The sequence below is a fragment of the Tympanuchus pallidicinctus genome, unplaced genomic scaffold (assembly GCF_026119805.1).
Source record: "Tympanuchus pallidicinctus isolate F22 unplaced genomic scaffold, pur_lepc_1.0 scaffold1, whole genome shotgun sequence".
Lineage (NCBI taxonomy): Eukaryota > Metazoa > Chordata > Aves > Galliformes > Phasianidae > Tympanuchus > Tympanuchus pallidicinctus.
This window is the reverse complement of record NW_026294618.1, coordinates 31,103,651-31,128,550: the sequence shown is the minus strand read 5'-3', so window position 1 is coordinate 31,128,550 and position 24,900 is coordinate 31,103,651. Positions and strand designations below refer to the sequence as shown.

At 35.2% G+C, this 24,900-nt stretch overlaps 1 protein-coding gene across 2 annotated transcripts in view; it reads left to right on the top strand.

The window, feature by feature from the left end:
* PHIP (pleckstrin homology domain interacting protein) overlaps positions 1–24,900 on the top strand; it is a 100,111-nt gene that overhangs the window by 62,336 nt on the left and 12,875 nt on the right. For both annotated transcript variants that reach the window (XM_052694345.1, XM_052694334.1), the window contains exons 19-30: positions 996–1,179; positions 2,105–2,228; positions 8,943–9,083; positions 9,715–9,791; positions 10,504–10,735; positions 13,125–13,244; positions 15,755–15,862; positions 16,258–16,382; positions 16,567–16,649; positions 21,559–21,670; positions 21,871–21,932; positions 23,372–23,527. In XM_052694345.1, the coding sequence (XP_052550305.1) occupies positions 996–1,179; positions 2,105–2,228; positions 8,943–9,083; positions 9,715–9,791; positions 10,504–10,735; positions 13,125–13,244; positions 15,755–15,862; positions 16,258–16,382; positions 16,567–16,649; positions 21,559–21,670; positions 21,871–21,932; positions 23,372–23,527 (1,524 nt within the window). The remainder of the gene's footprint in view (positions 1–995; positions 1,180–2,104; positions 2,229–8,942; positions 9,084–9,714; positions 9,792–10,503; positions 10,736–13,124; positions 13,245–15,754; positions 15,863–16,257; positions 16,383–16,566; positions 16,650–21,558; positions 21,671–21,870; positions 21,933–23,371; positions 23,528–24,900) is intronic.

The window sequence follows — 24,900 nt, the reverse complement described above, 5'->3', positions numbered from 1 at the left end:
AACATTATTCATTTTTCCTGTCTGTTGTTTTTCTGCTTCTGCAAAACTTCATAATTCTTCACATGACAAAACTATCTTTGTTGAAGTTGTGTGCTCACTCAGAGGATTTGCAGTGGCTGTGTTCCCTTAGGTGTAACTATTCTGCAGTTTAATCTGGAATTGCCCATCTTTTTGAAGGAAATCTGAATTGTCTCAAACAAGGAAACAGAAGGAAGAAAGAAGGAAAAGGTTACTTGTATCTCATAATAGCTATTCCATATTTTAATGTAGATTACAGGGTAGATCTCAATGCTTAAAAAATAATAATAAAATAAAAGAATCTTGGTTGATAATCTATCTGAATAAGCAAGAATAATGTGTGTGAATTGTGGAAAAATGCTTGAATCTTTGCTACAATTGTGGGTGTTTGCAGGATGCTGCATGTATAGAGTTTTTTGTTGTTGCTGTTATATTTAGGGGTTTTTTTGTTTGTTTTTGATCATTTGGGTTTCTTGTTTGAAAATCTTACAGTTTGGATTCCTAGTACTTTGCAGTATTGTGGCTTTTTTTTTTTTGAAGGTAGAAAATTGTTTAAGGAATATACTGACTACATGAGATCCTTTTTCTTTTTTTTAAAATACAAAATCATTTTAGAGAACAGTAGCACAAATTGTCTTCTTGTAAACATTTTCAAAGACATTTTATGAGAACATTGAACCAATGAGACACATGACAATTTACTTCTCTTGAGTGTTGATGCTTCCATTTGTTTTTGGAATGACTTTTTAAAATGGATTTCTGCAGCCCTATAGAACTTTGGAAGTTACAGGAATAGCTTTAATATTTGCTTTCTCCTGAAATAAAAGCAAAAAAAAAACCTTGTTCCTTCTTTCCAATCATTTTGAAATTTTCTTTGTGGATGTTACTCTAGCAATTTCCAGTTAAGTACAACTATTGCCTTTTGATTATTTTTTTTTTTTTTTTTAATTTGTTTTTTTTTTTTTTTTTTTTTTTAGCATCTGTAAGTTCTACCTCTGAAGTTCATTCACCACCAAATATAGGGTTAAGACGTAGTGGGCAAATTGAAGGTGTGCGTCAGATGCATAGTAATGCACCCAGAAGTGAAATAGCAACCGAGCGGGACCTTGTGGCTTGGAGCAGGAGGGTTGTGGTGCCTGAACTGTCTTCTGGTGTGGCCAGGTAAGCAAAGGTCCAGTTTGCAGAATATTTTAATTTTGTGAACTTTGTTAAATTGAACAGTGTCACAGTCCTATTTGTGCTTCCCTCTTCCGTGGACTCAATTCTTATAAAATGAGTTTGTGTGAAATAGTTCTTGTTTCCTTGACACTTGTAAAATCTTGGAATTGTACAAGTAATATGAATAAAAAATAAGGATTTTGCAAATGGTAATTTAACTTGTAATTGCAGTAGAGTCTAACTGCCTAGGTAATTTCTGACTTGAGGCATAGCATTGTAATATGTTTCAGCTGTGTTTGTTCCTGGCATTTTACAGCTGGAGCATTGACCCATCAAGTGCCTGAGGTGAACATCGGTTTTCAAACTTGAAATAACTTTGTTTTGTTCAGTAATGTGCTCTTGTGATAAATACTTTTATCAATAAGGCAAAAAACTCAAATAACTGGGTTGGGCTGCTCTAGCTTTTTGAAATAAGATTGAAATTCTTATGTAAACAGAGGATTTTCTGAATGGTTAAATTTTGGAAATCTTCTCAAGAGAAGCTAATTAATACAGACACTATGCTGATGTATGAAGGTGCAGGTTTTCTTTAGATTCAGAAATTGGCATCTTGTAAACAACCAAGAGAAGAATACTTTTCAATTACGTTTTTTAGATTCTGTGTATATTTTCAAGAAAGTTGCCTTTGAATTTAGATTAGTGGCTTTGGGAATAGTTAAATCAGATGTACTTTGAACAGAACACAGTACTCAGTTCTTGCCACTTGAAGTCTTTATCTGGAAAGGGTAATTTTGAAGCCAATTCTGACTGTACTCAAAGAAATGACTGTTCAAAGCATGTCATAACTGTTGAATGTTTATCCCATGACTTGGTAGAGAAGTGGTACTATTTTTGCTTTAAGGTTAACACCTTAATTTTCTATTTTCAGTAGGCAGGAAGAATGGAGAACAGCAAAAGGAGAAGAAGAAGTAAGGGTCTATCGATCAGAAGAGAAAAGAAAGCACGTAATGAGTCATATTCAGAGAGAGAACAAAATACCTACTTTCTCTAAGGTAAACAAACTCTGGTACTTTATCACAGTAAGAAGCATAAAATAAATGCTGTTTGTTAGGCCACATGAGTTTACATAACTACTCTCAGTTTTAAATTTGAAAGCCAGGGGTATGGGATTTTGCTTACCTCCGCAGAATGAGAGCATGTGTCCATACTGATGTTTCACTGTGTCCTGAATAATCTGAGATTGCTCTTGGAACTCCCCTGCATGAGAAGTGTTATGAATCCAGATCTGGGAATGTGTTTTGCTTTAGGGTGGCTGTCACTGTTGATCAATACATCTTGATGCAGATGTCTAGAGTTTGACATAGTGTTCTGTGGAAACGTTCAATTAAAAATTAAGTCATAGTTCTTTAATGCATTTAAGTTAGTCTCCAATTGAAGAATTGGGTATTTTCTGTCTTGCTGGGCTAATGAGTGTAATGCAAATTTCTGTGGTATTTCTTAAATCATGCATTTTGCTGAACCAAAGATGTATCTTTCAGAAAAGAGTAAAAGGGGAAAGAAGAACTAGAAGGGAGCAGGCTGTGCTACAAATAAACAGTCATCATAATTGACTTGATGTTTTCATAAACCTTTGAAAAAAAGTTAATCTTATCAGCCTTTACAGCAGTAAGAAAATGAAGCTGTGTATTCTGTATTTACAAAAATGACTTTACGTCTTGTTAATTTAGAAATCACTTTTATGTGTGCATCACATTCTCTTTATGCTCTTATAACCAACCAATAATTTAGCACTTATTTAAGCTAAATAACCAACCGGAATCTGTAATGAAAGAAGTAAATGTTAAACAAATGGAAAGGAGAACGCATACTTTGGTTTCTGTAATATTCTAGAAGAGACTATAATTAAGGTCTTAGGAAAATACATGCCTCCAGGATTGCTTGCAAGTTGTCCACTGAAAAGTAAAAAATCATGAAGTCCAATGTGGAAAAATCTAAGAAACCAAATGTATAAATACTGCGCAGCTATTGACCACACACTTAATTCCTGTGATATATAATTAACGTTCTGAAATTTCAGATGCTGAGTACTGCTTTCTATTTCTTTCTCAAATTTCTTGCATTTAAATTACATGCTTTGCAATTAAGTGTTTGCTCAAGAATAGTTGAACTTTTTTTTCCTGCAATTTATCTGCCAAATTTATTATCCAGAGATATGAAGCTACTTGTCCTTCATGGTTTTGGAGGTGGTCATGGCAGAATATCATAAAATTTAATAACTCTTTCTCTCAGAAACAATGGAAGCTGGGCCTCACTAATTTTAATAAAGTTGAACTGAGGGGATGCATTTTAATACTTAATTGTAGAGTTTCTTCCTGCTTACGTAAGCTATGGCTCAGTCAAAAGGTCTATCCTCTGAGAATTTCTACTGGCTTACCCTTGTATTTCTAATTGGTTTATAGTTCTCTTAAAATATCACTAGAGCATAAGAACAGTAGAATAGACTAGTTGGTCTGGAATTTTGGTTTCAGCAATTGCATTTATTACATCTTCGAAAGAAAGAAAAGAATATAGCTGTTGTCCTATATATTGTAGATATTTATTCCCTTACAGTCCTACAGAGGAAAATGTAGCTTTGCAAAAACTTTTATCATTTTCTTATGTTAACCCAGAGAAGAGTGTACTCTTCATTTATCTCAGGTCTGAAAGATGTGTGATCTGGATTTTTATGCCCAGAATGTATGGGTTATGGGTGAGGTAACTTGGCCACCCCATTAGGCACTTTCCACCTTTATTCTGAGGAAAGAGCAGACAGTCAAGATCTCTGCTTTTTAGTATGTGAAGTTTTCCATTTAATAATTCTTGATGAATTCAGTAATCCAGTTACAGAAATCCTTCTGGTACCACACATGATGCTTCTTTTTCATGAAATGTTGGAAAAGAAAACTGATAGTTTGTTTATTCTTTGTTAAATCTTTCTTACTGGAGGACTTGAGTTGATGAGAAACATAATGATGATTAAAATCCCTTGAAATAAGCGTCAGGGGGACTCAGATGTAAGTAGATATCAAATGGACCTGAAATAAGCAGATCTGCAGGGAGAAAATGCTGCTTGATCCCAATTGGTTAAGTTTTCCAGTTAGATAAAATGCTGTGATTTTAGTATTTCTCATTGCTGCATACAGTTAGCATGAGTACATTCTTGCTTTGTGGAGTCAAAACAGTAGGAATGGTCATGTGAATTTGTCATCTTCTCTAATGGCAGTAATAAAATGAAGGACAAGGGAAGCAAAGCAAGACTGATCTCATTTCAAAAACTGTAGTGAGGTATTTTGGATTGGTTTTTTTTTTTTTTTTTAAATGGAAATCAACTCAGCAGCTCTTCTGTTGCGATTCTTTACAGTGACTGTGTGGCTTTAATTACAACTTGTGTTTTTGAAGATAGAACTACAAAATACCATTTAAATCTTTCTGATCTTTCAGAAAAAGCAGATTTTTATACTCATGCCTTGTAATTTATATTACAGTGATGTTGAGACTGCAACGTTTTTTGTAGCTTAGCAAATTCTTAAGAGTTTTGTGAGAGGGCTTATGGTCGAAAGAAGATGGGGATCACTTTAAGTGTAATATTGGGGAAACATTACTTTCCAGTAATATTCAATCCTAAAAGTTACAGCATAAAGAACTGTAGAATATATGTCATTCTACAGTAATGTCAGCTAATCTAGAAAAAGATTAAACATTGTACTCTTTAAATTTCAGTTACATTTGTGCAGGAGGAAATACTGTTTTCATATCAACCTGTGAAATTTCTGTTTGTCATATAATAATAATAAAGTAATATTTTCTTAATAAAATGACTCAGAAATATCGAAGAAAAAAGATGGAAAGGAGAGCAGGAGCCAACTGTGTAGCATTTTGGGTTTCAAGCCAAAGTGTAGATCGATAGGGAAAAACAGAAAGCATCTATAATAACTTTTTAAGGAAATTCCAAAGTCTTATTACACATTTTTATTTCAGAGTGTGGTGAAAGTCAGTTGTGAATAACGTATTTAATAATACCTGTAGCTTTGCTTAAAGTCTAATATTTGGCAAACCATTTTTTAAAATTTATAGTGTATCAAATATAACATTGGGAAATGTGTACACAGGCAAAGAAAAAAATCCAAAGCACCCACAACCCGAAGTTTCCTTTCTTTGTCTTAAGAAGGCTGTGAGCATCTGTTGATATTGGGGTTCTAATATTGGACACTTGCTTGTGACCGACTGCTGCTTAATTTGCTAGTAAAGGCTAATTCCTGTTGTAAGAAAGCAGGAATGATTCTCTGAGCACATCCTGCTGGTGAAGAAACAATATGATAGCTTATCAAGATTTCTGCAACTCTTATAAAAGCATAGTAACGCTGTACTTCCTTGTGGAGTCAAGGTCTTAAGGATAGTAGAAGGCAGTGCTTTAATTTGGAAGTTGCTAGGACATCTCTGAGTTTTCACTGTATTAGTGGGTCTTCAGAAATGGTGTTAAGAAGTCCTTCAGCTCTGTCCAGATGATATGTATCTGTCCCTTTCAAATACGGGAAATACCATCACTTGTATTTCACAGAAAAATTGTTCTGACAGAAGCTGTAGTTTCTAATGTATCAATAGATGTGCTCTAATACGGAATGGAAGCCTTGGATGTGCTACAAGGTATTTGTCAGCATGTGTGACAGTTCATCAAAGTATACAGAGAGAGTGAGAGTGATGATTGAACCTCAAATCATAGGTAATCTTGGCTTTATTTCCTAACTTCCCATTAGAGTTGAGAGTGCAATTTCAAACTCTTTTCTTCGGAATATCTGTTGAAAAAAAACCTATCAGCTGTGTTCCCTCAGCCATTGTTGAAGAGTTTGGTCATAGTTTCCATTTTGGCAAAAAACAAAACAAAACAAAACACAACAAAACCAGCTTTTACTACCTTTTCTTTCCACTCAAAACTTTATCATAGTGCCACACAATCACCACCAAATAAATGAGAATCTGCCTCACCTACAGCTTCTTGTCAAGTTTTGGCAATGCTATGGTGAATAGGAATGATATTAAATTGCAATTATTTTGGCAGGATGTGAAAGCTGTATACCTTTTTTGGTCTCTGCTTGAGCAGAGATGATCTCCAGAGGTCCCTTCCAACCTCAGCCTTTCTGTGATTTTGTTCCTCATGGGTAACAACTTTTTAGAATTCATATTTTGGTACTGTATCTTTCCCAAAAAAGCTTGTTACTCTTTGTCATCACCCTGATACAATATGTGAACAGTGGTATTACTTGCTTTAATAGGTGGTTAGGGATAGGGATTCTTCTTCTTCTTTTTTTTTTTTTTTTTTTTTTTTTCTTTTTTGGGACCCTCCAAACTGTCAGAAGAACTGAACTCTTTCCAAGGCCAAATAGCAGTGCGAATTACCTTTTTTTTTTTTCCTTTTTTTTTTTTTCTTTTTTTTTTTTTCCTTTTTTTTTTTTTCTTCAGGGAACCCATAGTTCCAACATAACTAGGATAAAGGCATTTTATAATAACCATTTGAGAAATCTTATTTCTGAATGGAATTTGGTATGTGAATTTTTAGGAGTTTTAGTTCTATAGAGAAGATAAGTAAGCAAATTCAGTGTAGTTGTACCATACCTTCGATAAGCATTAATTTTGGAGTTATAGAGGATACTTTACTCATTTGTTACATTGGACTTAGCCAATCCCATTTCTGTTATCAATAGTTCTTCATACAATATTTTGTGATGCTGGATGGGCCTTATACAAAAACAGTGATTCCCAGTGGGTATTCTATGAAAGTAGCAGAAACAAGTTGTTGTAACAGTGGCTTTTGTAACCTGTCAGTAATCAATCCTGAGAGACTAACAAAAAGTGAGCAGCCCCAGAAGGCTGAGGGCAGAATGTACTGTGTGATGGGCTGAGCAGTCTAGGTCTAAGGCAGTCTTAAAGGCTGCCTTAGAGCTGGTCTGTGTAAGGTCAAAACAGCCCAAAGAGATCTGCCGTATGCTGCCAGCTTGAGTCCAGAAGGAGTGCTGCTGGTTTCAAAAGTCTGGGCAATCTTGAAATGCTGATTGCTAAACAATCCTGCTAGAAGTGTCTTCAAGCAGCTGTGCTGTCAGCTTCTCAAGAAGAGGACATGGGTAGCTTCCCCAGCTTGAATTCACTGAACAGAATGGAAGAAACACACGCTTAATAGAACACAGAGTGCTGTATGTTTGTCCTGTGCACTTTGATGGAAACCATAACGGAACTGCACAGCATGCTGAACTACCCAGGTGGATGGGTGCTGTCATTCCTGAATAAGGCATGCATCTTGTAACATAGCGGATAGGAGAAAAGCTCTAGCTATCAGGCTTCTGCATTTGACTAAGGAAAACCACATCATGGCTGCTTAGTCAAGTTTTACTGTGTTTTTTAACAAGAAGTCTTTTTTTTTTTTTTGTGAGGAAAATTTAACCTTATGAGCCAACTTTCATCATATAGGGACAGGAAAGATCACAAAGTCACAGAACAACTCTGTCTGAAAGGGACCTCGAGAAATCATCAGGTCCAACATTTCATTGGAAAAGGGAGCCTAGATGAGATTACCTAGCACCATCCACAACTGCATCTTGAAAGCCTCCAGTGATGAGGTTATTACTCCATCCCTCTTTTTTTTTTTTTTTTTCGTCTGTTTCTGCTTCCTTTACAATGTTTGAGTTTTTCTAATGAGATTGTCCCTATTACTGCAGCACTCAGAGCTTGTTCCCTTTCTGGATGCTATATGAATGTTTTAGGGTTGGAAACTTTTTACACTTTACACTGTGTGGGCCTCAACAACGGGGCAGATCTTGACTTTGGGATGATGGGACTCACCCCAGAATAACTGTGTCAATCTCCATAAGGACTAATGTCATTGTTTTGTCTTAAACGGGCAGCATAACATAACAGTTAATTCTGTTGTGGAAGTGAGTTGGTATAAACCTCATGAAATCTTGTTACAACAAAATTTCATTGTTCAAGAAGAAAAAAGTCTGAGAGGAATAGCTACAAGCTGTCTGTCCTACTAGAATGCTCTGATAATATTAATACCTTTCTGTGATTTGGTCCAGTTCTGCTGATGTTTTGTCAACAATATCAGCACTTGATAAATATCAGATTTCCTTTAGGGAAGAAAGGGCACACTGGAGGAGCATACCACCTTTTGTGGCATCTAGGAATGAGTGCAGAAGCTATTTGAGACTGATCAGGCCTGAAGTTCAACTATACATGCCAAAAATATTGCAACAAAAGTCTTGAAATCAAGCTTATAGCACTTAAATTTCTATAAGAATAGGAGATCAATATGGAGTTAAGTAGTTCAAATGTTAAAGTAATTGTTTGCATTACATTTTCTGAGATCGTAAGAACTCCTTCTTTACAGGTGACTTTCATTCATTTGAATCCTTCTGTGCATCGTCTTACCATTTAAAAGCCTTGACTTAGCATATAGAGATGACTATTACTAGGATGCATTAGTGTGTGGTGTCTTTCACAGATCTGACCCTTTAGATGGAAAAAAAGACGTGCTTGAGTTCTCCAAAGATTCTGTTCTCCTCTAGATGGCTTTAGTTTTATACTTGTGATGTGTTTTGAATTTTCTGATGTTGAAAATTGTATCGTCTTAGCTACAGCAAAGATTGCTTCCTATAATACAAATGTTAAATGCAATCGTCTGTGCTAATAATATATATACTCAAAAATAATCTGTTTTGATTTTCATGTCTTCACAGAACCATTCTCATGATCATTTACTAGACACCAGTGAATCAAGAAAACAGCAAGCTAACCAGCACAACTACCGCACAAGATACGCAGCAGAAGAACCTGCAAGGCCTGCTGAAGAGTTAGAAAATGGACACTCTTCCTCAGATGTAAGATATCCTCAGTTCCACTTCTGTTTTTGTTAAGCTCCTGTTTCAGCTAATTAAGCTTCTAGTTAAAACTCACCACTTTCATTTCTTTAAAAATCAATGTTGAATCATGTTTTCATGTGCAGTTGTGTTCGGTTTTGCATAAAAATTAATTGACAAAAGTGATTTTGCAAAATAAATGCCTGCAATATTAAATCTTTCCTCGATTGGTGAGCCTAAAAGTATGGCCTGTATAGCCTATTAGTATGGTCACCTGCAGGGAGGCTGAACAAGATGACCTCTAGAGGTCCCTTACAGCCTGTGCTTCTGTGATGTAGCTACAGTGGAGAAATGGGTGTTTATCATTCATCCTAATTTTCTTTCATAGTAATTAAAAAATAAAGAAAAATAGAGAAGTTCTACATTAAAGACTTTTGGAAATAATTTTCTTTAGAGATAAGCTAGCCTTTTGAAATCAGGATTGAGAAGCACTAGGGGCTCGACTGTGTATTGAGAAATATTGCTGTGTACTATGCATCTCTGCATAAATTCTTTATTTTCTTTCATTTAAATAAGTCTGAATTCCAAAGAAAATGCTTTTTTTTTTTTTTCCTGTCATTGTCCATCCCCACTCCTCTCTGCCCTTTGTTAGGAAGGGGAAGTAGTTGTTGCCAGTGGTGGAACATCAGAAGATGATGAAAGAGCGTGGCACAGTGATGGCAGTTCTAGGTAAGTGACAGTATACCTCACAGAGAAATGTTCTACTTACAAATTTTATAGAATCTTATCTTTACGCAAACAACCAGTGATAACAAAAATGTACATTTAGAAGATGGCAGAGAACGTAAAATTTTCAGGATTTTGTTTTCATCTGTATGATTATTTAACTTAAAATTCAGGAATTCACCCTTGTTTGCTATCAGCAGTAGTATTTCCCGGTGGTTTTTGGGAGGGTTGTTCTTTGCAGGTGCACATGCTTCAGGCACGTAGTTGCAGTTTCCTATGACTGCCAGTCTGAGCTTTGTGACCGTCTCTGCTGGTCCATAGCTTGAAGTTAGAGCAAAGACTGAGGTTGTTTCAAGCCATTGCTTCTTCTTGAGTACAATTTTTTTTTTAAACTTCTGTTCAAAGCTCTTCAAAGCCGTAAGACAGGAGAATAATATTCAGAATTTAAAATGTATCATCTGAGCTGACCAAGTTATGAGTGGGTTTATTCTAGTGATACTAGAATGTGATTTTACAAGACTGAGTGATTTCAAAGCTTTTCTTTTACTACCATTTAAATTGAAGTCAGAATATAGATTTTTAGGCGCTGCTTTTAAACTTCTAAAATATTGTAGTTTTCTAGACTATTAAGTCTAGTCTTGTACTGGCTTATATTATATAGACCTGTGTACTTCTAGTTTTTAATTTCTTTATTTCCTTCATACGTCATATGTAGTGACTACTCTAGTGATTATTCTGACTGGACAGCAGATGCAGGAATCAATCTGCAGCCACCAAAGAAAATCCCTAAACTTAAAACAAAAAAAGCAGAAAGCAGTTCAGAAGATGAGGAAGGACCTGAAAAACAAAAGAAGCAAATTAAAAAGGAAAGGAAGAAAGGGAGTGAAGAGAAAGATGGACCATCAACGTCACCAAAGAAGAGAAAACCCAAAGAGAGAAAACAGAAGGTTAGATGCATTTTGTATATTGAAGAATGGTCATTCTTAATGTCTTGACAGAATTCAATTCAGTAATGTTAATTTAAAATCAGGTCTTTTACTAGTAATATGTCCTTTAACACTGTGTTGTCTTAGACCATAGATTTCTTTTAGAGAGGTGTATTAATGTTAAGTGTACTTGTACTTTTTTCATCTGTACTGACAGTCTCCCCATTTAATTGCACTTTCTCCTCAGGTCTGCACTGTCATGTCATATTCTATTGATTTCACAATGTATGATATTTGAACTATATTTCAACTATGTTTCTGTCAAGTAGAACTTCACTTGACCACGATTTTGTTATTGTCTGTTTGGGTTTTGTTTGCTTTGTGATAGTTCCTGTTTTAAGTCAGCACATGAAAACTTTCAGTGACTTAAGTTATTTTTGTGTTTTTGACTATATGTTTGCTTTGTTGTTGTTCAATCAGAAAAAAAATGGATCTTTCTTTATGAAGACTAATGGTGATTTATCTGGTAGATGCCAAGTGCTTTCATAAGTGCAAAGCTTCTATTTTTGCAATACCTAAGGAAATAACTATATCATTTATGTGATGAAATAACCATATTTTGGTTTATTTTCTAAGGAGTCCTGACTAGTCACTGTTTCATTTTGCCTCCGATTAGGTAGTAGGCTGATGAAACAACCAAAATCCATGTTAGCATATTATCTTTAAAAACCTTCAGTCATACTGTTAAAAACCTGAAGTCATACAGGATGTGAGGTGGCAGTCGTACTCTTGAATTAAACAAGCTTTAGTTTATTGTATGGAGTCATTAGTTATAGGGTCAGTACTAATAGTATCTTGGTATTTACACAGTCTAAAATCAGAAAATGGCATAATATCACAGAAGTATGTATGTATATATATATATATATATATATATATATATAAAAAAAACAGGTTAAAGCCCCACTTTAGCCTGTTATTCTAAAATATGAAATCAGGTAACAACCTAGCATTTCCACTTAGATTAAAACTAAACTGAGTGTCTTAGGAGGACTTGCATCTATTTTGGTCCCAGTTACTGTGATGATTGAACTCTTTGATTCCAAAAATGTCAGACTTAAATATTTCATATTTTAAAGATGACCTTTATTCTAGAATCAGAAGAAAATATTAGGCCGAAAGGAGTGTCAGAAAATCATTTCTTTATTCTGAGCCTAGGTAGGATTAAGTATACCCATTATTCCTGACAGATAAATCTTTGAATTTTTTGTGCTAGAAATTCTACTGCCTTCCTGGACAGAGAGCTCATAGTCTTACCGGCATAAAGTTCTTCCTGTTTTCTGAATCTGAATCAAACCTGGGTCTTTCCACTGGAAAGAAAGAGGAAAGTATTACAAACTATCTTTGTAGCTAGGCACAAAATTATAGAAACTAAGAAAGGATTAAAGAAAGAGAGTCTTTCTTTCCTATTAATGCATTGGCTGCCAAGATCTTGAATGGTACTTCCATTTCTAATCCCCCTCCAGCAACAGCCAGTCTAAAAATTAATACAAGAGTGAGGGAGTACATAGGAAGATCAGAGAGAGTTTTTCTGTGTTAGGGCACACTAACAGACTGACTTCTCTCAGGCAGAAGATTTGAGGACATCTGATATAAAAAGCTTTTATAAACTGGTCAGTGGTTTAGAAACCAATACAGAAGGTTTTCTTCCTTATTTTGTTACACAGAGACATCCAGTGACGTGCGTAATACTCAAAAAAGATTCTTTCCCTGTTCTCTTCTTACCTTCTCGAGAACAAAACCTGAATATGGTTTTTCAGCGTAAGACCCAGCATCTCACTAGTCAGATCAGGCCTGATCAAGAGTGATTTCCAGTCCTTAGGAGTTATCTAACTGTTTCCTGGATATCATCTTTGAGGGATGGTGGTTTAAAACATAGCTTTAACAAGGAGAAGTAACGAGAAGGATAAGTGTAGAAACTGTTCACTGGATCTTGTTGCTAGATAGATTCTTAATACAAAAAGAGCTAAAAGTCAAGGTGTACGTGCAGCTTTTGAATTAAGATTTAACAATTTTTGTTGCATGTATTTTATCTAATTGGTTCAAGAGGATGGCATACTTAAGTTGGCATGAGACTTCATTTTTAATAATGATTGTTACAAAAGATCGTTATTTAAAAAAATCTTTAAATTGTTAATACTTTTATTTTAAATACTTTTTAATTGTTAATACTTTTGGTTTTGGCTAAGTCAGGTTTATCTTCATGCTGACTTTTTTTTTTTTTTTTTTTTTTTTTACATTAAGTATATTAGAGAATTGGCAGTCAGTTTTTAATAAAGTACTTCCCAAAGCACAAGGCTGCCCTAAGTGTTATTTTACTCATATTATCTTCTGTGTGCATTTTCTTTAGAGGCTGGCTGTAGGAGTTCTGGCAGAAAATGGTTTGACACTGGAAGAATGGCTGCCTTCAGCATGGATTACAGATACTGTTCCTCGTCGGTGCCCATTTGTACCACAGATGGGGGATGAGGTATTGTAGCTTTTTTCCTGTATTCTTTTTTAATTTCAGCTTGTTTTTGTCTTCTTAAAAAATCACCTGCTGTTTTCTCCCCATTTATTATTGGAATACTTTGGGTTTTCTTGAAAACATTCTTTTATTAGGCTAAAATTTGCTTTAGCTTCTAAAAGGTTTTCCCATACTTAAAATGTTTTGCACACAGTATTGCTTTGTCTTGACCTTTTTATTCTGTGCTGATGCAATAACATTGCTGCTTCTACTACATTCAGTGTGTTCCCTTCCTTATGACATGTTTATAGAACTTCTGATTCTGAGCTGCAGCTGTTCTTGGATACCAACTTAGAAGCTGAACCAGTGATTGCACATGCAGATTTTTACTTGTGCTTTTTTACTGAATCCAGTTTGCAACATAACTATGTAGTAATTATGAGAGTGAGAAGCAGCTGTTCAGTCAGTGTTTCAGGTAAAGAAAATGCTTAGGTACTTAGACTGTCTACCAAACATGTTTTGGGGACAGTGCTTTTCTAAATATTGAGTCCATGCAAATATATTTGGTGCCAGATACCTTCTGGATAGAGTGAAGTAGCCAGGGATTCATCGTTATCACGTTACCAGAAGACTTACCATACCAGTTGAGTAGGATAAACTCCTGTGTTTGGTTTTGTGCCTGCTGAAAAGCACTGTATACTACTAATACGTAATTAGGTTACGTTCTTTTGCTGAAAAAACTGTGCACCGTGAGCAGGGGATTTCCTATCCTGTGAAAGTAGAAGTAGTTGCATCAATAGAGAGAATGTTTGTAATGGAGTTGCTCAGTCTGAAATTCTCTCTCTGATACTTGCTTTTCCCAGATTTGTTTTAGGATGATGAATGCTTTCTTTTCACTAGAAAGTAACTTTTGAGATCCACAGAGACAAAAGATAATTTAATTAGAGAAATGTGATCAAAAAAAGAGGTCTTGAGGCTTGTGAATATTTTGGTGGGCTGGTTGATAGGTTTTATAAGATTTGGAAGGAGAGAGATTTCAGATGTGTTTTCGTAAAGCTGTGGCAAAAACAGGAAACAACAGTAGTGCTGTATTTAGTTATATTCAGTGCATAAGAATAGCACATACCATCTCTGTTTTCCTTTTTGCATACTGCCGTTTAAAGTCCTGTCATGTGTCTGGAGAAACAATGGGAAACATGACAGAGATGGGACGGTAGTTCAGCTTTACTCAAATACAATGCATATTTGCATATCTGCAATATTTGCTCTTCACATTTATGTCCAGGCACTAACACAAACATCCAAAAGCAGTAATTGATTAAGATTAAAAATATAATTCCCTGAGAAAGGGCGCAAAGTCTTTTTTGGCAGGTAGCTTCGTAAATTGTTGTTGGAGCAGTGCTTGGAGCAATTTCCAAAATAAATAAATAAACAATCCATTTTTGTTAACTGTATATATAAAGAGACTTACCAGAAACAGTAAATGTGGAAGGAATTATTTGTAGCCCCTGCCTCTAAGTGTGATTGCGTAGCAAGAAGCAGTTGTTCCTTTGCTTGCCAGTTGGGTTCTTTGAGGATATTGTGCATGTCAAGTGCTCTGAAATGTAAGGGCATAAAACATTTATGATGTAAAGTAAAGCTGAAATCCTTCTCTATGTCAAAGGAAAAAAAAGTGCCATAAAACATTAAGAAAATTCAATAGCAGTCAGTGTAGAAGCTTGACAGATGCTCTCTATAGTATTTTGTGATACAACTGTTTTGTGAACATATGGAAAAACAATGGTAGTTTTACTGAGAGCCATTTCCTCTGCTTTTTGTTGTGAGGCCTTCACATTTAAGCTGTTCTTCCTTCATCCTACTTTTTTTTTTTTCTTTTTTTTTTTTACTTCTTTATTACAGCAAGGAGTTATAACTGTTCCTCCAATTTCTGTTAAAACTTTAGATTCTGACTTGTCGAAGTTTGCAGTGGAAAATACTTGTAATAATTTGTTATAAGTGCTTAAAAAACTTATTTTTGTTTATGTTAGGTTGTTTATTTGGTGGTATGGAAGTGAAGATCTTCCCAATAAAATAGCCAATGTATTTCTTGTTCAAAAAAGGTGCAATTATCTATATACTCCGTTTAGTGATACTTGACTGTCATCTTAGGGCTGTCTTGTGTTGAATAAGCAAGTGGATTAGTGGGATTTCTTACTGTTGTGGAATTGTGCTATAGTGTGATGATAAATGGATGGTTTGGGTTTTGCTGTTGATGTAGTTCTGGTCTCACATGTAATTTAGGATGTTTTACTCATATTGAAAATGGTGGTGTAAATCCTTTCCTACTCTTTTCTAAGCAGAAAAGTTTTTATGATACCTGCTTTGTCTGTCTTCTTAATTTCTTTAAGTACCTGTGACTTTTACAGGAAAAACAAGCAGAAAAGAAGTTGACAAAAGAGAGAGTGCATACGCTTTATGACAGCAGTACACTAGCATTCTTTATTACTTAGATTACTCAAAATCTTAGTCAGCTAACTGTCTCATTTCCCTTTTAGGTCTACTATTTCCGACAAGGTCATGAAGCATATGTAGTAATGGCTAAGAAGAACAAAATATATAGTATTAATCCCAAAAAACAACCATGGCATAAAATGGAATTACGGGTACGATTTCTTTTTCATTTTTCTTTGGTATCTTAATATAAGAATTTTGGAGACTATCTGGAAGAAGTTTGCTGACACAGATGTTCCTAATATTGGATTCTTAAGGTAGACGTAAGGGGAAAAAATTTAACCTAAAAGCCAAATTAAATCATACCTTAAATTGTATTTCTTCCCTGAATTATTTGAGCAAAACTCAGTTAGTCTGATTTTATTTTTACTTCTACTTATATCTCATAGCAAAATATATTCCAAACAATACAGAATTAAATACTTGGTTTTTTTGACATGTGCTGTTGAGTATCTGCTAATTTTGGTATGCTCATATTGTCATGTTTCAGAAAGTTGTACCGCCAGTGAAGTTAAAGATAACTAACATAGCATTTTGTTTATTCCAGGAGCAAGAATTGATGAAAATAGTTGGGATTAAGTATGAAGTGGGATTGCCTACTCTCTGCTGTCTTAAACTAGCTTTTCTTGACCCTGATACGGGTAAACTAACTGGAGGATCATTCACCATGAAGTAAGAAAAGCATTGTTATATTCAAATTGGAACATTTTTTTTTTGTAATTCTGGATTGTTCTGAAAATCAGTGATTAGAACTGTAGATTTTGAAGGTTTGAAGTCGAAGTGTTGAGTTATTACATAAGTGCCTTATTTCATATTTTTTGTATTACTTATTAGTTGTGTGTTCTATTGTATTTAGGTACCATGACATGCCAGATGTCATAGACTTCCTAGTTTTGAGGCAGCAATTTGATGATGCAAAACATAGACGATGGAATATAGGTAAGTTGTGTGGGGTTTCTAGGTCTTTTCATTTGATTGTTTTCACGTCTCTATATTTTCATTATAACTTATTTAAAGGTAGGTTGTAGTAAATAAATCCTTATATTATACTGGAATTGGAGGATAAGCTCTGGCTATATTTGCATGTGAGTCTCACTTTGTCCTTGACTGAAGCAACAGGCAAGCAAACAGAATAATGAAGTTGATTTGTGAACGAAGGTGCAAAGAAAATCTTAGTTGTGTGTTTACAGGGAGGAATGAAGAATACCTTCACAGAAATACAATATTTATTGGTAACTGACATCTTTTATCGCATGCATTGCCTTTCTCTCTATTTTTCAGATTGAAGGCCCTCTTTCAACCTAACTATTACTAGAATATTTTTTTTCAGTTCTTTCAGACCTGCTTATTTCTGGAAATACAGAAATGCTTTTTCAACCATTTTAAATTTATGATCTCTAGATTATTCAAACAAAATACCCTTCCTATCTCTTTTTACTTGTTTGGGTAAAGTGTTGGATACTGAGGAGTGTTTGTTAAACTCTAGTCAGGTCTACTTCCTAGTCAACTTTTCTGTGCAACAGCAAAGATCACCTTTTAACAATGAAATCAAACAAGAGGAGAGAGCTACGTTATGACAAAATGTTTCTCTGTTTTCTTTCAGGAGGTCATGAAATAAACATGTTCTTATTCCTAAGAACACTCTTAGATTGTCCCTGAACTTGAAAGATTGAGCAAGTGTGACTGATTCTTCAGAGTTCAGGATGAACTCTTCCCCTAAGGGATAAATTTGGTTTTATACCATGTTTTGAGAATTATAAGACAACATATATATAGTTATAATATTAAACTAACTCTGAGTTTTTGTAAACTAGCACTGATTGGCATACAGATTGAGTTCCTGCAGTTCTTCTGTTCAGGAGCTGCATGTAGCATATACAAAGCTGACTTGGTGGCATTTATTTATTTATTTACCACTTCAGGCAAAGCATCATATAAATGAAGGGAAGATTTTAATGCAACAGCATGATGGTATATCTGATTGCCTGTTCAGTAACAGTTGGTATGGTACATGTTTCTGCAAATGCACTTCATTTTTATTCTGAGTTCACTATTTCCTTTTTGATGTCATCTGCTAAGTTCATTGTAGCTAAGTAGCCTGAACAAGTGGAACAGCTGGATGTCAGAAGCTCTTTCTAATTGTTTCTTATCTGATTTTTCTGCCAGGAGAGGTGAATTGGTATCCTGTCCTTTGTAAATTATGACATCCTTGTTGAGTATGTGCGTGCATTAGTAATATTCTGAATCACAGAATCATGAAGGTTAGAAAAGACTCCCAAGATCATCCAGTCCAACCATCCACCTTCCATCAATATTTCCTTTTAGTACAACACCTAAATATTTCTCGGGCATTTCCAAGGGATGGTGAGTCCACCAACTCCCTGAGAAAAAAATGCTCCGAACATCCAACCTGAATCTCCCCTGTCACAACTTGAGGCCATTCCCTCTAGTCCTGTTGTGAGTTACATGAGAGAAGAGATTGACCCCCACCTCAGCACAACCTCCTTTCAGGTTGTTGCAGAGAGTGATAAGGTCTCCTTTTAGTCTGGACGAGAGGAGGCTTAACGATCCCAGTTCCCTCATCTGCTCCTCGTAAGACTTGTGATTCAGTCCCCTCAGCAGCTTTGTTGCTCTACCCTGGACAAGCTCCAGAGCCTCAATGTCTTCCTTGTAGTGAGGGCCAAAAACTGAACAGAGTACTCGAGGTGTGGCCTCACCAGAGCTGAGTACAGAGGGACAATCATGTCCTTGGTAACACTTTCTGATACAAGCCATGATGCCGTTGGCCTTCTTGACCATCTGTGGCTAGAAGACTGTGGGAAGAAATGAACCTGGGGATGTTGGTTGACTGGTTGGTTCAGCTGAATATGCGCCAGAAGCGTGCCCAGGGGGCCAAGAAAGCCAATAGCATATATAAATATAACTTATGTCATGCCATATTAATAAAGTTCCATATCCTGTCGCACATTATGATCTTCTTCAAAAGGACAGCTAGCCTTCAAATCTAAGGGAGTATGGTGAAAACCCATAGCTTCTAAATCATTAGGAAAATATAACTTCATTTCCTCATTAAAGATTAATATAGTATGAAGATCCCTTAGGAAACAAGCTTGGTGAACACCTACTAAAATGTCACCATTTTAGTATGATAGGTGTTAATCTGTGGCCTTCTCCTTTGCCACTCTATAAAGGTGTTTCCACAAGATTGTGGCAGTAGTTAAAGAATGACTGCCATGTCTCATATATACAGCCAAGACAGAAATAAGTGACAAATCCAGAGGTAGTGGAGGGAATTTAAGCTGTTAGCCTTTCTACTCTCAAGGCTATGAGAACAGGTAGCATCTCCTCCCTAGGCTCACAATTATTTTTTGAGAAACCTGAAGTCGTGAAAGATTCATGACTACACAAAAAGTATTTTTCTAAGCTCCAGAATCTTTTGTCAAGATTTCTGGGCAAATAATGTAAGTCTCAAGTTGTTACTGGTTAATACCAGTTCGTAACTCTGACAACTGTGTTTCAGGGTTCATTGTTCAGCTCCTTTTCTGGGTGGTAAGAATAGTGTTAAAATAGTCTCCTTTTGTGAGACTATATGAAACACTAAAGCAGGGCTAGGAAGGGCACTGATGCTAAAATTGTTACAGCTCTTCCAGGAGTCTTCTGAAGTGCAACCCTGGTCTCTTTTTGACACTATAGGTATTTTCCAAGTGCATACTTAATGTAGTTAGAACAAACACTGCAGTATTTTGTTGCAGTGTAGAACACAATATTAAAACGTTCTGAGCAGTTGCTAGTTTGACCTCTCAGGACTACCATTACCATCGTTTCTTATTTCTCTACGTTTTCTGTCTCTTAGCCTACAGATGAATATTTTTATAGCTACTGTTAGAAGGATCACCGAATATTAAATATTCTGGCTTCATTCTAAGTCATTAAAATATTTTATTTCTTAACCAATAATGATCCTAGGTGGTGGGATGTGTTTTTTTTGTTATGATAGAGATTTTTTGTGGTGGTGGTGAAAAGGAAGAATATTTCTTTCATATACATTATTTGTATTTTTTTAATACCAAGAGTTCCTGTGATTTAAGTGTATCAGTCCTTAAGATAACACATTTATAAAGGTTGAGGAGTGACAGGTTTTTCTTCGTACTCAGGCATGTATTTATTGCATCTCATATTTGAGCTAAAACATATTCTGGTGGGATTCCTTGAGCATGTGCTATTCATCTAAGACAGGTACGCATACATACCTCTTGGATAGTAGCCACTGTAAGTTTAGCATATATTTTATAATTCTACCAAGTTGACAGTATCTGCTGATATTCAATTTTGGAAAATTATATTAAATCCCTCTTTTAATAAGAATTTTTGATTTAATGTCTTCATAGATAGCTTCCTTATCCCACGGATGAGATCACACAAAATAATTGTCGAAGGGATCCATCTGTGAGCATTTTCAATTATGTGCTCTTCTTACCTTAGCATTCTGTCCATAGGAATGCTGTGGCTTTTGAAAATATGCGAAGAGACAGCTGGTATATATTCCTTTATGCGATTCTGAACTGCTTAATCTCACAATCTCACAATTCACAATCATACCCACTCATGTCTCTTTCTAAAACTGATGGCTGGGGAATGCCATGTAGGGAGACTGTTCTGTAAGATCTCTTCAGGCTACTCTGTGCCCATAGAATACAGCATCAACCCTTATTTTCGTTTTGGATATTGCATTTCAGATTTTACTGGTATGAATTACTTTGTTCTGTTACTTTCAGCACACTGAATGGAAGTTTTGTATTTGATATGTATACTCGCATTCCATTTAAAAAAAAAAAAAAGTGCAACAAAGACAGCAGAATGTCTTGAGAATATATGTAGTTGTTAATAATTCAGACAACTGCAGCAAGCATTTGAGCAAAAGGTTGTGGGCTATTTCCTTTATGTGAGTTTGTTGGAGGAGGAGAAAAGCATTGCTGAAGGTTAGAAAGTAGTGTGCATAGTTTTCAAATCTCTTGAAAGCAAGAGTGTACAGTTCTAGGAATCTCAGATAATTTAAATGATCTTTGTTCTTGGATTGAGTGAAGTAAGTGCTTCACTAAAATTGTTTCTAATTTCTGTGGCATGTTTATTGAAAGTGTTAAAAATTACAATGACGTGTGTTCCTTATATTCTGATGTGTAATTCTTTAAGTAATGCTTCTGACCTTTTTGCTTAGCTCTACAATTGCATTGCGATAGTGAACCATTTCAAGTCATCATAAATGACTGCAAAGTTTTTGAGGAATCTTTAATAAATTAAATTCTATCAGTCAGATTGCCTGCAGAATAAAGGAAATGAACCTCTGATTTGCAGTTGGAAATTGTTTATACACATAGCTGAAAAGCACTTCAGAAACCAAGGAGAATTTGCTCAGCAGCATGTAAAAGTATTCCCTGTACGGATGTGTCAGTGCGTAGTTATTTTAAGATAGCATGTGGCATTTAATGCAAGTAGATTTTAGTCTTATAGGTGCAACATTGCAATGTCCTAGTTTTGTATGAAATTAAGAAATAAATTCATATATAAGGGTCATGGGATTGTATTTGTAAGCCGTTGATTGTTTTTATTTGTGCCCATTCTTAACTGCTTCATTTTGATTTAAAGGTAACCTTCAGAAAGAATTTAAGAGTTTCATTGTGATTGTTTTTTCCATTTGTTTCTTTAAATAACGTGATTCGTATTTCTGTTCATGCTGCAAGCATTTAAAGGGATCTCTATTCAAGATCAAGCTGAAGGTATCTGTAAACTGATTTTCTTCATAGGAGTAAGGTGCCCTGTATTGATGAAATTATTTTGTGCTCTTACCTAGGCGACCGCTTCAGATCAGTGATAGATGATGCCTGGTGGTTTGGAACAATTGAAAGCCAGGAACCCCTTCAGCCCGATTATCCCGATAGCTTATTTCAGTGCTACAATGTCTGGTTAGCAAACTTATCTTCAATCTATTATAATTAAATATTTCGTTTGACGTATTGACTGAGCAACTTCCTCTCATTAAATTCAGTCATGCATCTCACTGTACCAGTTTATTACAATAGTCTTTTAAATCTAAATAAATTATGTTACAAACATTAAATTACTTTAAGCAATATTAGTAATTTAAATGTGGTTATTTTTTAAGCTGGGATAATGGAGATACTGAGAAGATGAGTCCTTGGGACATGGAGCTGATACCAACTAATGGTATGGTACATTAAGAACTCAATTTGCTTTAAGAGTGTATATAAAGAAGTAAAAAACGTTGTACAATTTCACCTCTTAAGGAGTGCATTTAAAGAACACTGGTAATTACCAAACTAAATATGGACCAAAATAAATGGACTGACACCTTTCCCTTAGGAAAAAAGCTGGCTTAAACAAAGTGTGTAGAAATAGCCAGGAGTGTTACAAAAAATCCTAGTAGGCAGTGTACTGTTGCAGTTAACTTGTGCATTTAGAGATCTTTGAAGATAAGCCTGTGCCCCATGTCAGCTTTGAGCTGCCTATTCTCAGAACTCTTGGCATACTTGCAGGTGTTCTGTGCATTGAAGTCTCAACATGTGCCATTGAGAGCATTCGAAATAGGCTTTGCTGCCTGTTTGATCCAGAACTTGTGGCAGATAAACATGCAACAGAGTGGGCAGTACAGCAGGGGCACTGTTCACAGGCCAAGAACAGAATATTGCATTTCGTCTTTACTCAAATGTTTTGATGATTTTATTAAAATCTGGTTAAAAAGCAAAGCAAAATCAGCATTTTTTCCTTCTATTTTACAGGAAACTTTTGCTAATTTTGTCATCCACAAGTAACCATGTGTAACTCTTCATTCTTCCAAGTTGTACATGTTTCATTTCCACTTTTTATTTCATTTCAACCCTTCTTTTAATTGGTACTTCTTATAAATAAGTCAAAATCAAGAGTGATAATATGACCAGAGTAAATAACTACAGCAAGCAGATAACTGAACCTGAATTTGTATCCGCACTGCATCCACAAATGCTGTCTTATAACTTTTTTTCAAACAAAAGGAAGTTTAAGAAGAGCAGTGTGCATCGTGCTCTGAAAATCCACCTGTTACATTATGGGCTGTCAAAGTTGGTAGATCATTAAGAACGCCAGACTGATGGCACCTCATTTTGCTTGCTCAGAAGTTGCGCTTGTAGTATTTGACTTGAGAAAATTGATGGGGTTGAATCCGTCGGTGGTTGAATCCCTCCATGGAGACTGTTTCAGTCTCTAACATCAAACACCTTAAGCTCTGCCTGAAAATCATCCACTACAAATCCTGCTGCATTGCCAAGAATTTGAGGTTTTAAGAAACAAACAAACTTTAATTATGATAAAAGTTTACCCTAAATTGGTTGTAAAATAAATTCTGCAGTTAGCTATTTGGAAGGCAGTAAATCTAGTTTAATAAAGGATTTGCACACCAAATTACATTGTAAAAATTTAAATTTAAAATACAACAATAGAAAGGATACTGAATGATTTGCTCAAAACGTTTTTAATACAAAACTGATGTTTGTCTTGATTAGTGGAATCATGATCTGTATTTTGAATTAATTTTTCTTAGTTGAGTAGATTCATGTATTTCCTAAGGTACAAAGATGAGTATTTCATTGAATTTTCATGTTACATTCTAGCTGTATTTCCAGAAGAACTGGGAACTAGTGTTCCTTTAACAGATGAAGAGCGTAGAACACTGCTCTATAAACCTCTGGATGGAGAGTGGGGCTCCAGGACACGAGACCAGGAGTGTGACAGAATTATTGCAGGCATAAACCAACTCATGACTCTAGGTATGGCTTGAATATTACAGGAAGTGTTTTTGTATTATGTTTTGTACCTATGATATGTGTACTTCTGAAATTACGAAAACTAGTAACTGCTAATGTTGCTAATAATAATAATGCACCTTCTATTTGATTAAATGGAACAGAACTTTATTACTGCACATATTAAATTTTCCATATAGTGAATTACATACAAAAACTTGAACTTTCTTTTGAAAGGTAATTCATTTATTTATTTTTTTTAACTTGACATTGAGGGGGGTTGGGTCTTGCATGGTAAAAACAAGTACTTGATTTTTTGTTAGCTACTCAAATTATGCATTAGGCTTAGAAGTGCCAGCCTTCTGTTGCACAGAATACTAACTGTACTACAGGTAGATATAAAAAAAATCATACATATTTAGTGAAGAGATTCCTTTGTCTAGGTTTCTCCTGTATTAGCCTTCTTTTAACTCCACTTTTCTCCCCCACATAACCTTAGTTGTGTCTGGAAAAAAAAAACAGAAGAGAAGTTCTGTAAAAGCAAATATTGAGGATAAAGTAATTGATTAACTTATGAAAAGCCACTTGCTATTTGGATGTAGAACAATTACTCTTTAGAAGTAGAAGGCAGCTTTTGAAAAGGTAATTGTTAAAACACTAAACACATCACTGTGACGTTCTCATGGTCAAGGATGAGTGTGTGAGCTGGAGATATATCAGTGAAATACTGGCTGAATCACAGATCTTTGTATATTCTGTGACAAGTCAGCAGTCTCAGATCTTTGGGTAACAATGGTAGTAAATTACATATATATAGCTTGCCAAAGACAGTTCTGATTTTGAATTACTTATGTTCAAAAATCCTAGAAAACTATTAATTTTTGAAATACTTCTGACTCATGGGTATCCTACATTACGACTCCTTTGGTTTTATAAGAAGCGTCCTTTTGCTTCCAGAAGAAATAAAATCTATATGTAAATGCACTAATCCAAATTACAGAATTATATTCAAAAATTTTGAGGAAAGGAAGTTTTGATTGTTTTCACTGTGTATGTTTATCAGAGAAATAGTTTCACATTTTTCATTTTTTGTATGGCATACTACTAAGCTTGGGATTTAACTATAGCATACGTGGTGTGTATTGGTCCAAAGTAGCTGTTGCTCAAACGTTTGCAAGAGAAAGTTAACAGCTTTTACAAGAAGAGAGTTTCTGTTTTTTGAAAACATTGGACAGGTACTTTAAGGGTGTTATTTGCTTTTCTCTTTTATTTTCCTTCTTGGTTTGAAATGTTGGAATGATGTCTAAGCAGACATGATGCTTTAAGCATAGTTGGGGGGAAAAACAAGCAAAATTTGTGCCAGGTGCATAGACTTAAATTGCCCAGTGCTCTTTGGC